The following is a 14,011-nucleotide window of genomic DNA, read 5'->3' on the forward strand; positions in this document are numbered from 1 at the left end:
TTTATTTTACTCTTTGAAAAATTTCACTATACAGTCCACATGCTTTGTGACTCATCAGAATTCGTTGTCTTGCTGTTGGAATGACGATCATTCTGGGATTCCAAATTTGTCACTGCATCAGTGGTTGTTGCTTGTGTATGTTCCTTCGTTGTTTTTTCTTGTACCAAGTTGCCACACAAATAATTCAAGAACGCAGCCAATAGTGGCTTTAAAGAAATTTCAACAATTTCACACGCTCTCTCAAAACTATTCGCATTCAAATTTTCATCTGCAGTGAGGGACGACAAGACACGTTTGTAAAATCCAACATTGACATAATATTCTCCACGCTCATCACTCAAGAATTTTGAAATTATTTGATTTGCCATTAATTTTCTCATTTCCGTAGTCACCGTGACCAATTTGAAATGCAAATACACAGTTTGCAAAAATAACAATTCGTTCAGTGCCTTTTTTCGTTTCACCTCCACATCAATCATATGATTACTTCCCGGCTGTGCATTCATTAAAAACAATGATGACGAATGAGTCTCGATAAATTTCCTAAATCGAGTGAAAAATTCAGAATGAGCTCGAATCATGTAATCCTCAATTTCATAAGGTTTGTAAAAACTCGAGGTTCGACTTCGAGAATATCCTCCAGTTGGTGCACTTGTCATTGAATTTCCACCACTTGTATTCACATGATTCTTTACAGAATGATCCAATCCAGAAGAAGAAGAAGAAGAAATTAAATTAATTCCTCCTCCACGAATGACTTTGGCAGTAGTGCTGCTGTTCATACTTCCAGAGAGATGACTACTGCTAGTACTACTACTGGTCAAAATATTCTTGGAATTGCTACGAATGGGTGAAGTTGGAGAATTCACGCGAGAAAGGGGAGAAGTCACACCAATACCTTTTTTGGTAAAGGACGTATTTTTGACCAAAGAGGAAATGGCAAGAGACGGTGGAGGTACTAAACTACCAAGAATCAAATCTGATTCATATTCTGAAATCAAGATTAAAATTTCATGAATGGTTTTTCCTTGTAACTTTTCAAACGGAATTTCTGACATGATGTCATTGAAATTGGATGTAGGAGCCTGTAATGATAAATGATCATTCAAAATTTCATTCAAGTACTCTAAAATATCCTTATTATACTTTTCTTTTGGAATTTTCATTTCATTCTGCTTGTCCTCTTGTTTGTTAAAAGTTTCATTCGAAATGATTTCTTGTTTTTCCATTATTTCCACACATGTTGTATTATTCCATTGAATTTTCACATCTGAATGTGAGGCATGTGTCACGGCATGAGGAAAGAGGTCCATAAAACACTCGTGTGGTGAAGCATCTCGAGTGTGTTTGAGAATTTCTTGTTCAAACGATTGGATGAATGTTTCAAGATGATGAACGAATGATTCTTGAATGGTTGAACTTTCTGTTAATAATAATTGGTTGTTTTGAACAGGTTCTTTTTCTTGAGCCTCCATTTCATGATCATTGAGTTCGTCGTGAGGATTCTTGTCATGAATATTCAATTCTTCCAAATTTGGATTTTCATGAATCATGGTTGATGATAAAGTAGTAGTAGTAGTAGTACCATGATCATCCATATGATCATTTGGTAAGGAATGATGTTCTTCTTCTTCTTGATGATTTTCATCTAATTGTTTCACAATGAGAATTGAAGCATTCATTTCCTTGTCCACCACATGTTGAATGGAATCGTTCACACAACTTGTTGATTCCTCATTCCGTTGTGTCGTTGATTTATCTTTCACACGATGATCATCATGGTTCATTTCACTCATGACGACGACTTGTTCTTTTTGGAGAGGTTCTTCTTGTATGATTTCATTAGAAATTGTTTCTGTGTGAACCATTACTGGAATGTCACAATCATCGGAATGAGTCATTGGATAGTGTTGATGACTCGTTAATAAATCTTCCGTTGTTGTTTGAGTATTACAATCTTCAGTTTTCAATGTCGTCGTTGTCGTTGTTGTGAAATTTTCACATTGACTCAAAGGTCCTGATGAATGATAGTCCTGATGAACGACTTTTAACAATTGTTGATCTAAATCATTCAATTTCTCAGAAATGTCTCGTTCTTCACTTGTTAAATGAATGCTTAATGCATGAAGAGGAATTTCATTCTTTTTAGATGTTTCTGATACCATCATTGTATTTGTTGTAATTGTTGTAATTGTTGTGGTTGTTACGGTTTGTTCATTTGGATGGATGACAGTAGAATTGACATTTGAATCCATCCATTTTGGAGTTTGTTTTGAATGACCTGATAACATTTCACTCGTATTCGTAGTGGCAGTGGTTCTTCCACTCGATGCATGCATGGAAGAAAGTTCATTAATATGATCTTTTGGAGAAGTATATCCTGCAATTTTTCCATGAAAATCAAGTTTGGGAATTTGTGGTTTTTTCGAGACTTGACCTGCCAACGCGAGTTTTGGAATTTTGACATTATTTTCAACAGTTATCATGACACGATGATCGGAGGATGGTTGATTGGGTGTTGTTTCTTGTTGTTGCATCTTTTTCTTTCGATATTCTTCAATTTCAACCTCAATGGTTATCTTAATTTCCAAGAAAAAGGCCATACATGCTGCAAACACAATTTTCACAATAATTAAATCCCAAGCTAATGCAATTAAAGTATTATATAACCAATGTAAAATATCCATATTCAATTTCTGACGTGTGAAAACTCCAGCACTTCCCAGTATTGAAAGAATTAAACAAGCAAATGCCAATAACGAACTGTAGGCATATCCAGTGACTTTCCAATAAATGGGTTTCACAGAAACACATATTGCCACTGGAATTTGACACAATTCAGCAACGCCCAGAGCAATTGCTGCTGGAATGGAAATGGACCATTGAGCAGTCACATTATTCGTGGAAAGTAACAACACATTGGTCGTACTAATGGTTATGAAAATGACCATAATAATGACCAAACGATCCACTCTTTTGGTGTGAATTCTTTTAAAATATCGTTTTGGAAAGATGAGTCCAATAAAGGGATGAAATTCTTTAAGGCATTCCCAAATCTTTTTTCCAAATGTTAAATCTCGATATCGAATTTTGTCAACAGGTGTCGTCGTTGATGGATCATCTTTTGGAGCTTGTATATTTCGCGCGGGAGATAATTGTTGCAATTTGGGAATGAATTCTCCTGGTAATAAAAATTCAGCACTTTCTAATGAATTGGTTGTTTTGTAGAGATGGACAATGCATTGAATGATGGTTGCAACGCCAAGTGTCAATAAAATAACACCACCCGTGACTGAGGCAATGACAATTAAGGGAATTAGAGAAAAGGTCATTTCAGGTTGTGGAATGGTAGAATTTGAATTTCCTGATACATTGGAAAGAGTTGAAAATAAAGTTGTGTGATTACATGCACAGTAAAAATCACTCCAAGTCGAGTTCACTAATAGACATCCATCTGTGGACCAAGTCGAACGAGTGTCATCAAAATAGACACAATTCGTTATGGGTCGTGATGCATTTAAAGTTGCATTAAAATCGGTCAACACTCCTGAAAGTATTGGTAATTTCAATACAATTGGACTTGTTAAATTAACGAGTGGAATTTTGGAATTGGTTTGTGGATCAATGATTTGAAATTGTAACTTTTTGGAGCTCACTTTCACATTTTCAAAAGGAGAATCAGTGTTATTGTTAGATGGAGTAATTTGTAGAGAAATGATAAATGTATCACTATTGGAGTAGAATTTCAAAATATTGGACAATTCTGGAAGTTGAACTTGAATGGAATCTTGAAGTGAGAATTTAGTACTAGTCATAAAAGAATCCAATTTCACTCGTGACATGAATGAAAAGGAAGTACTAAATGTTGATAAATTGTCCGTACTATTAATAATATACTGAGAGAGTTTGAAAGAGCTGTCACTAATCGTACTGCTATTCATTTCCACGACCAAATTATTGTAAAAAGTGACTGATACGATCGTTGGAGAAATAGCTTGATACGCTTGTTGAATATATTCAAAGAAAACTCCTGTATATTTCTCTCCAACTTGATTCCAATAGACATTCAACATGTAATCCGATAAAATAGTTCCATAAAAACGCACAGAAAGATTATAAAGAAATTTCTGAATTTCTCCAAATATGAAACTACTCGTTGTCGAGTAGTGTTGCAATGAAGAGTATTCAGAAAAGGTGGAAGTGAGTTTTGAAGCAGTGAACATGGCTCCAAAAAATCGCAAACATTTCACATTTTCAGAAAATGAATCCTCTTGTTGATTGCAATAAGAACCCAAATGTGTCAATAATGTGGAATAGGTCGAAGCAATAATGGCATAATCCGATGATGACAATACAATGGTATCTCCGTAAAATGTGTAAAAATCATTCATCATGTACGCAGCAACTAGTAATTGAGATGGAAACAAAGGTTTGTCATTTTCATACGTGCTACTTGATTGGCTATTAAAAACATTCAATAACAGTTGTGAGAACTTGTCATATTCTACCACATTGGTTATGACTGAATAACTCGAAGGTGAAGTAAGAGTCACAATTTCTGTTGAAATTCCATCCGTCACCATAAAATATAACTTGATCGTGTCATACGAGGTCACTCTTCTCAATGGCAATCGTAAGGTTAATATGGAATCCGTACTCGAAGCAAGACACAAAAATCCACCATTGGTCAAACTCACATTTCCATACGTGGCAGTTTCAGCAAGTACTTGTGTGAAACAGAGAGTTTCATTGGTGCTTCGACTCGAATTGCCTAAATTTCCACTCACTTGAACTCGTGTCGTGAACGCTTCTACAGTAGCATACGTTAAAATATTAAAATTTGGTTTTGAAATACTATTTGAAGTTCTGAACGTGAATCTCATGGTACTTTGTAGCGCAGGTTTTCCAACATAACCAACCCTACATTTCATGGAATATAAAGTATTGGGTTGCAATGAAGAGAGTGTTAAATTTCGAAATGGATAAAATTCTCCAGTTTGTTCATTTTCCCAAGAGAAAATTAATGTCTTGATTTGTGAAATGTTGTAAACGAGTTGTGTGAATACTGGATAGAGAACGGCAGGTGTGTTTGGAGGATGATATTGTAACATGTCGATATTACTTTCTAAACTGAGTAATGTAGGACTGCTGTCATTGAAGGCGAGTGGAATTAGAGTGATTTTGTACTGTTCTGATTCAATATAATACAAATTCTTATATCGATATGTAATTCCAATGAGAAAATGATCAATATTCGTTAAAATTCCTTCTTCAATCTTGTCTGCTGATAAAGAGATGGGTTGACAATTCGAATTTGAAAATGTGTTAAATGATGTAAAATTTGAACAATTCTTGTACGAAGAGATTTGAGAATTTGTGGTCATGTATTGACAAGTCCATTGACATTGTATGAAATTCTTTTCAATATTCTTCAATAATCGATCATAATTTTGTAAAATTGGAGTCACTGTAACATTAGTATTGGATCCTTCTCGAATGATAATTTCCTGATTTTCTCCTTTAATACTTGCATGAGCTCCTAATAATTGAAAATTCACATCAATGGTTTTTGATAATTGATAATTAATGACATTAAAATCACCTCTTCCAGTAATATCTAAATGTATTAAAAATCCAATACTACTACTATTAGAATTTGTGGTTTGGATCAACAAAGAGTCAGTACTCGTTCTTTGATTTCGTCGATGAAATTGTGTGAAATTTCCAATCACTTCCGAATCATATTCTGTCAAGGCAATGAATGAAGAAGAACCACTTTTTAGTACAAGGACTTGATCGGATACGAGAGTTTTCATCATGTTGCCGGTTGTTTTCATCATGTTGCCGGTTGTTTTCATCATGTTGCCGTCATAACAACATGTAATTTTCCATGAATATTCAAATTTTGTATTCGAATGGGAAGTACTTTGAAGAAGAATTGGAATTTGCAATGGAGTGTTGGAATAGAGAGTGAGAGAGGAAGGAATGGAAAAGGAAATGGTGGAAGCTTGTTCTGAATGAGTGGTTGTTGTAGTTGTGGTTGTGGTTGTTGTGGAGTGTGTGGATGGTCTCAAAGGACTGCGAGCGTGTTGTTGTGGAAATGCATTCAATGTTGACGACGATGATGATGATGAAGAAGAAATATCATGATGAATATTCTTTGATGATTGGAAATGATTTTGTGTGATGATTAATGGAAGAAATGGTCGAGATTCGGCTCCTTGGATACGACCGGCAGACTCGACCGAACCGAATAGTTGTGTCATGACTCCAATCCATAAAAGCAGTAGTAGCAGCAAGACGAGAAAGTGAGATGTTATTGTGTTTGGAAAAGAATATTGTTGATGATGATGACGAGCTGTTCGTTCACGAACTTGATGATGATAGGTTGAACGAAGTATGAACAACAGTTCCTCGCTCTGTCGTCGTGTCATGATGTTTGAATCATGTGCTTGACAATTTTTTGCAACGATAATAAGTGTCAGATGTCAATCTGAACTATGGAAGAGAACTGTTTTGTCTTGTTGAAACCAAATTTATTAACTGTTGTTCAAAGGAGACAATCTTGGACGACTGGAATGAATTTCTGGCTTTAGTGATTTATATGAACAATGTAGAAAACCCGTGTGGTTAAACTGTTGAATTTGGGGATCCGAAAATTGCATGTGTATCACTCCACTGATTTGCCTTATTATCATAAAAGAAATAGTGTGGAGGTAATTGTCCACGACGGTCCACAATCGCAAAAACATTTGTTTTTCGAATGTCTACAAAAACTGAGGACACAAAGAATCTGTTTTCTTCCATTTCATAAGTTTGTCCAATTTCAATCTCTTCCAACAATTTCACATTATTGCTCCAAGAAATAAACACTCGTCTCTGTTGAGGATCAACCCGGAAACGAACCAATCTGTCTTTGGTTGGATCGTCTTCATGCTTTCTTATTAATCCGTAACAATGAAGAGACGGTGGCGATTTTGGAACAAGCTGCTCGTTACACAATTTCATTTGTAGAATGACAGCATCCTTGTGCCGAACAAGAACGATGACACACAGTGCGTTTTGCTTTCTTGTGAAACGCAATACAGAGAATTCGTTGTTTTGTTCGATAACTTCCATCTTGTCATAATTTGGAATTGGGCCAATGAATGCATATTGTGTATCGTGAGCTTGTTTGGTGTATTCAGAACGTAACTCAAAATTTTCAGTGTTGTAATGAAAGAAGTCGTCCATTCCATCCTTAGAAATATCCCATGTTAAGATGATGCGATCGTTGGGAATGTCTAAATTACCTGTTGCTAACGCATAAACAGCAAAATCTATAACATGTGGAACTTGGTCCTGTGTATAACACATAACTCTCATGGAAAGGGATTCCTTTGGATTCAATTTGGATATGGTGTCGGGAAGAGGGATCATGTGTCGTAATGTGGGAACTGAGTTTTTTGATTCATAGAGTATGAGCTCATGCGTCCAAACTAATTTGTTGTTTTTGTAGACATGTAATTCCGTAAATGCAGCTGGTCCATGAGACAGGAAGCTCAAAAATACAAAACATCCTCGAACGCTAAAAAGGTTGTTGTTGAGCTGTTTTTGGACATCTACTTACCTTACTATTTCGTAGTTGTTGTTGACAAAGGTGCTGTAAGGACCGTATGCAGGAAAAGGTGTCACGACAAATGATCGGTCGTGGATAGGAGAACGAACACTCACAAGTGGTGCCATTCTTTTGTTCACCTCTTCTTCAGAAATGTTTTGATGTTCTTTTTGGTATTTTTGCATGCAATAATTAACTCCCTTTTCTGTAAGGATAATCAACTGACCATCAATTCTTGTCCAGTTTTTGTCATGGAACCCACGAGGATGTCCTTTACATTCAGTGACACTATTCAACCTAACAATGAAATTGGGTTTTACCTCAACACCTGAATCCAACCATGTCATTTCATCATTTCGTGATGTGTGAATGTGTTTTGTGGGTTGTCTTACCATTTCATGCACACAATACACCTCAGATCCGCTTGAAACTTCGCTTTCTCCCTTTGATTTCCTCACTAGACAAATATCACCTTCAACATGCTCATTTTCTGTTAAATCGTCGTAATTGAGTGACCATTTGAGTGCTACAACTCTCAATTTTTGAGTAGACTTGTTGATCAGTGATGTTCCTGCACTATAAATTGGACCATTTGGATGTTTGTGCCCAAACGTGTTCCATACCACGAAATACTTGCCATTGATCATTTCATTGCTGACATCAATACCCTGCAGTTTCTCGGTTACCAATGTTTGTTCTGGCATGTTGAATCTGTCTTCCAAACAGCTCTGAAAAATGGAAAACTCCACATTTTTATCTGTCTTTATGAAAGTTTTGCTCAAGATGTTTTGATTAACTGTTTCTCCCAGTAAGTTTGTGATCAATAAATCATTGTTTCCTAAGGTCTTCAGAGCCCATGATGATGAAGATTTCTGTGCACCTCCAATGTCAGTTTTTAATTCCTGTTTTGCTTGCTCTATGCTCGATGCATCCTCGTATTCGTAATGTCTCAGCAACTTCGGATCCTGATCGGGAACGACACTTTGTTTTGCTACCTTCCTGAACAATTCAAAAAATACGATTATATACAGTATCAACAAGGTAAAAGTGATAACAAGTACCCAGCTTCGTACACGATGACTTTTTGAAAGTTTGTTTCTGCTGACTGGGTTTTCGCTTTCGGAAGAAGATGAAAAGGCTCGCTTGGTTGCATACATTTTTTTGAGGCCCTTCCTTAAAAAGACCTTGCTCCTTAATGAATATTCTCAATGTACGAAAGTGTTGCAAAAATTCTGTCATCTTGGCCGTCTTCTTTATAAATGAAATATTTAACGAACTTCACAATGCAAAACGTTGACTCGGTTTCTTGTTGATTGCTCTCTCCTCATGTTCGAGTCTTAAGAAATTATTTAAATGTAGAATCCATGAATGAAGCGAATTCACGCTCCAATTCTTTCGCTCTTGCAATAAACGTCTCGATGTTCTGGTGTTTGCACTTGTTGAACTTTTCATGAAATTCTTTTGCATCAACATGCTTTAGTACACAATCTGAATGTCCAAACAAGTCTTCATAAAGGTATCCAATTTTGTGAGAGCTTCTGGTAGCATCTTCAAACTCAATAGAAAAGGTGGGAACCCTAGCCCTTAATCCAAGAATTGCACCATGATACCTCATTGAAACAATGTAATCACAATTTTGTATGTTTGACCAGAACCATTCACTTTCTGTGGAATACACTGAAACCTCTTTTTTAAATCTTCCATAAAAATTTCCATCTTGCTGTTCCATGGCGAAAAATAAGTCCCTCTCCAAGACCATGTATTGGTCCATGATTTTTGCTAAACTCTCTGGAATTGGTTGTCTCAAGATCCAACAAGTTATACCATCCTTCTTATTCGTTATGTTCTTCTCAGGTGGAAAAGGAAAACTCATTGAGTCGAGCAAAACAGGATCACGAAGTAGAATCACATTGCTACTTGTACTTTCTCGCAACACTTGCTGTGAAGAGAGGTCCCTCGCAGCAACCACCAGAGAATGATTTAAAAGTCCAACAGTGTTCGATACAATTTGGACACTGTACTCTCCTTCACTAGCGCCAACCGAAGCAAAGACCCATGCCGTGTCTGGGAAAAAAGCAAGCGTGTCATTCCAGGTTCTATGGATGGCCCATGGGTAATGAGGATGATTAAAAATTCCACCTCCTCCCACCATCATATAATGAGGCTTGTGATCTGCAAGAAACTTGTGCAAAGCTTCCACAGTGTCAACAACAAATTTTCGTCTGTCGTCGAAGGGATAACAGCAGAACTCGGCAGATAAGGAATAAATATCAACTTCCCTTTTTCCATTGAAATTTCTTTCATTCCATGATTTAAAATGTCCCAGCCACGCATGAATTTGTAAATTATCCCCAAGATTTCCGTTGCCTGCGGCCGTGTAAATGGCCACTCGAATAGGTTTCAATGCTTTAAAAGCATTAGTAGAGATGAGCTGACTTGACAGATGATTTCCAACAATTTGTGACAAGAGAAACATGTAGATTATGACCGCCATTAAATAAAACGATAATTTCACAAATACTTCTCTCATTGTTGGGAAACAATGGTTCAAACAAACATAACTTCCTGCAGAAACACCCAACAGTCCAACTAACAGAGAAGTGAAATGTTCACTTAATTGATAAGGAATCAAGTGAGAGAAATACCAAGACCAGCACATCAAAAAAATGGTTACAAAGGCTCTCTTCAAAATTGAGGCAGATGAATATAGAACTGTATCCCAGTTTTTCATCAAAAAAACGTTAAACGCCAAATATGTTGAGTGTCCAGCACATGCAAAAACCATCCACTTCCACTGCCAGTCCAAGTGAACCGCTTTGGCATACACTGTAATATAAAAAGAAAACATGATGACCGCAGTAAATATAGACACTTTTCTGAAAATCAATGTAAGTTCATGCGAAGAATTTGGAACAGAATACATTCGTCTCAATAATTTGTTTCTATAGCTTAACAACATTGAATTCAGGATGACTGCTATCATTTTTCCAATGTTGGAAGTGGGAGTCGTCCATAACTGCATGGCAGTGATTACCACTGTCGTTAGCGTGTGAACCGTAGCGTCCATTTGGACATATTTTGTTGAGAATAACAAATAGGTGAGAGATGGTTCCAAGCTTCTGATGACCTGGATAGCATGGGCATTGCCAATCCAAAAACCAATTGCAAAATTCGTGTACTGATGCACCATATGAGCAAGGATCAAGGTGGTGGCAAATGAGGGCCCAGCGTTATTTGATGCCGATGCAAAATGTTTGTCATGGAGGACATTGAGAGAGCCTTGTCCTACTTCTAATTTTTCGTCGGCTTCCATTTTAAAACTCTCGGGATGGGCCTCTTTCATTGCTCTCTTCTCCATCACCCACGAAAATACAAATAAACAAAAACTATTCAGAGCCACCATGATGGGTATCTGAAAAATCTCAACTCTTACACTCACTAGAGCGGAAATGACCGCCAGTAAACACCAAGCACTCACAATGAGGCTTGAGGACGGTATATTGGTAATTCGCACCATTTTTTTGAGTTTGAATCTGTACAGAACTAGGAGCTGCTCTGCCGTACAAAGCCTTATTTGAAAGAAGAAGCCGTTTGATTCAAACTAGTCCGCAAATTTCTTTGGAACATCCATATTTTGATAATGGAACCGATGGTTATCAACCTTTACACAGCCATACCTTTGTGAATGGAACGGCTTCTTTCTTAAAGTACAATGTAAGCTCGATGATGAAGAAAGAAGCCGAACGGGTCCACGAGACTCGATCAAACAAAAAATCATTGCTGCCGCTTAGACATCCACAACAAATGTTTACAGTCGTCGTGTTGAAAGCCAATTTTTTTCAAGCATTCCCATGTTCTTTTTAGGTAGTTATGAAATGGACAAGGCAATGATCTATCTATTTGTGTGTTCTTTATCAGGTAAACTGTTTATTTATTTGCTAGATACAACTGGCCTCCACCACACTTTGGCACTTGTGCCACGACAAAATTACCAAACAAAGATTTTTTAAATAGTGGAATCAGCGGAAGGAATCTGTCACACTACCTCAAACAACACACAAACAACCAACAACAAGTCTCCTTCTCATCTATTCCACTAAAGAATGAATGAAATAATTTTTAAAATTGAGAATATTGAACGGATGAGTTGTTTCAACATATGAGTCTTTCAACTATGTCTTCATCTATTCTACTCAATTAGAAATTAATTTTCAAAGTTTTTATCAACGCGAGTGGTGTTGTATTCAAAACTAAGGCGCGTTGTTTGTAAATATTTTTTAAGATGCGAATCTGTGTCTATCGAAAAAGGGTCTGGCACAAGTGCCAGGTTGTGGGGAGCCCTGATTTTTTTTGCGACGTGTAGCAACGTTGGGTATGTGGTGTCTTTTGGATTCCCATCGAAAGAGAGTATTTTGGAAAAGGACAACGGCGTGTGTGTGTTGGGTTTTTTTTGTTCGCAACTTCCTGACTGCCGTGAAGTTTTGAACAATGTTGAACATTGTATGTTGGACGGATAAGGAGCTAAAGTGCGTCGTTTGAACGGATCAGTCTTCATTCTTTGGCTATTTCGTTTTCTTGGGGATTATAGTTTCCTTGGTTTTTGTTGTGTTGTTATTACAACACAAACCAACAACGTCAGATAGAATGTGTTCCGTCATTGGCTTTTTTATTAACCATTTTGATTCTGTTCTCTGAAATTACATTTTGTTGAGCTTAACCTCAAAAAATTTCTTCAAAAAATTAAACAAAAAAAAATGAAAAATAATAATGATCACGTTCCATCCCGACCCTCAGCACAAACACCGTTTGGAAATTTATTTAATACCACTTCTATGAGCAGCAGCACTTCATCAAATGGCAACAACAATCAAGGAGTTATATCAAATCATAGCAATAATAATTCAAATCATCAACAAAGAAATTCATTTTCAACAACTCAACATATTCATCAGACGCATACTGCAACACCTGCAAATTTATTTTCCACGGTTTTTTCCCAAACTGCTCTCAATAACGTAAATTCTTTTGTAGAGGATGAGAATCAACTCAACCGACAGTTTGTGCAATCTGCCAATTCCATCGCTCAACTTTACACCATGTCCTTGCAATCATACAGAAAGTCATATCAGCAGGGAGTTAGGAAGGCCATTCGTAGAATTTCAACAATGCTTCTTCAACATTGCAATTTACATCATCAACACACCCCTCTCAACACTCCGACTTCCAATATTCAAATTCCAGTTGAAACTATTCTTGGCTTTCTAAATCAAGTTTTGCAAGAGGAACTCACATCGGCTAACCAACACAATAGTAGCAGTCACAATTCTTCCAATTCGGGATCAAATACTACGCCTTCAACATCTGCATCACAGCACCACCATGGATCTTATTCGAATAATTTGGCTAACAATTCGAATTCCATGAGTTCCATGCAGCAGCACCACCAACAGAATATATCTCTCAATGTAAATTCAACAGAAACACCCTTGAATGATGTCTCTACAATAGCTGAAACAGATTCCATGATAATTACCACCAATTCTGATCACACTCACGTTGGTGACACTCCGTCAGTTTCAGCATTGGATGGTATCAATTCTGGTAGTAGTAGTGGTAATAATCCTGATATTGGTTCTACTCACAAGTTATCCCCTCTCTCCAATGACGCTAATTCTCCAACGAAAATGCGTCAAAATACTTGTGATGGAGTTAGCATGTCAGCTGCTACGTCCTCATTTGTTACGACAAGCATGCACATCAATTCCAGTACCAATACTCAAGGAAACGATAGCAACAGTCACAACACCAATATTCCTTCGCATCCTTTTTCCTTTCCTTTCCAATTCTCGAGCGCCTCTTCTCAACCCATGATAACAAACCCGTCAACATCCTCTTCGTTCAACCTTAATTTTCCTTCTGACTTTTCATTTGCAAGTGCCTTAATGTCGGGAAGCGTATCAACAACAATGCAACAGAACCGACATCATCGCTCGAATGGAAACCTACATCATCATCATCACAACTCAAGGTATCATTATACCCTCCCAACTACACACAACACTTCCCTTAAGAGAAGTGTGGATGAGTTTTTAGGTCTCATTAGTAATGTCTGTCAAGATGATGACGAAGAGGATGATATTCCAACATTTCTCTTTAGAACCGTAAATACTACTTCTAATGATCAAATCACAACCACTACTGACCCTATGAATCGATCGGAAAATTCTAACTTGAGAAATCTTAGCAACCTCGAGCATTGTAATCATATATCCACTTCCGCCAATCATTCATTTGATCTATCAACAGCAGCTGACATTTCTCAAGAGCTCAGTCCTCTCACCCAAATTTTCAAAAAGAACAGAATTTAACTTGGGTATTTATTATTTTCGAACTTTGCAGTTATTGATCACATTT

General features: G+C 37.0%; 4 protein-coding genes across 4 annotated transcripts; 1 reads left to right on the top strand and 3 right to left on the bottom strand.

Moving 5' to 3' along the window:
• Positions 1-26: 26 nt before the first annotated feature.
• C9374_000688 (uncharacterized protein) lies at positions 27-6,266 on the bottom strand (the record flags this gene model as incomplete). The annotated part of the gene is made up of 1 exon (XM_044696788.1): positions 27-6,266. One exon carries the CDS (start codon positions 6,264-6,266, stop codon positions 27-29), a length of 6,240 nt encoding a protein of 2,079 aa, XP_044552516.1.
• A 364-nt stretch (positions 6,267-6,630) lies between these two features.
• Positions 6,631-8,754, bottom strand: C9374_000689 (uncharacterized protein; the record flags this gene model as incomplete). The annotated part of the gene is made up of 2 exons (XM_044696799.1): positions 6,631-7,567; positions 7,610-8,754. The coding sequence occupies 2 exons, from the start codon at positions 8,752-8,754 to the stop codon at positions 6,631-6,633; spliced, it is 2,082 nt and encodes a 693-aa protein (XP_044552517.1).
• Positions 8,755-8,942: 188 nt separating this feature from the next.
• On the bottom strand, positions 8,943-11,114 carry C9374_000690 (uncharacterized protein; the record flags this gene model as incomplete). Its single annotated transcript, XM_044696811.1, has 1 exon — positions 8,943-11,114. One exon carries the CDS (start codon positions 11,112-11,114, stop codon positions 8,943-8,945), a length of 2,172 nt encoding a protein of 723 aa, XP_044552518.1.
• Positions 11,115-12,351: 1,237 nt separating this feature from the next.
• On the top strand, positions 12,352-13,965 carry C9374_000691 (uncharacterized protein; the record flags this gene model as incomplete). The annotated part of the gene is made up of 1 exon (XM_044696822.1): positions 12,352-13,965. One exon carries the CDS (start codon positions 12,352-12,354, stop codon positions 13,963-13,965), a length of 1,614 nt encoding a protein of 537 aa, XP_044552519.1.
• Positions 13,966-14,011: the final 46 nt, after the last annotated feature.

Source organism: Naegleria lovaniensis (genome assembly GCF_003324165.1).
Source record: "Naegleria lovaniensis strain ATCC 30569 chromosome Unknown tig010, whole genome shotgun sequence".
Taxonomy (NCBI): Eukaryota; Heterolobosea; class Eutetramitea; order Acrasida; family Naegleriidae; genus Naegleria; species Naegleria lovaniensis.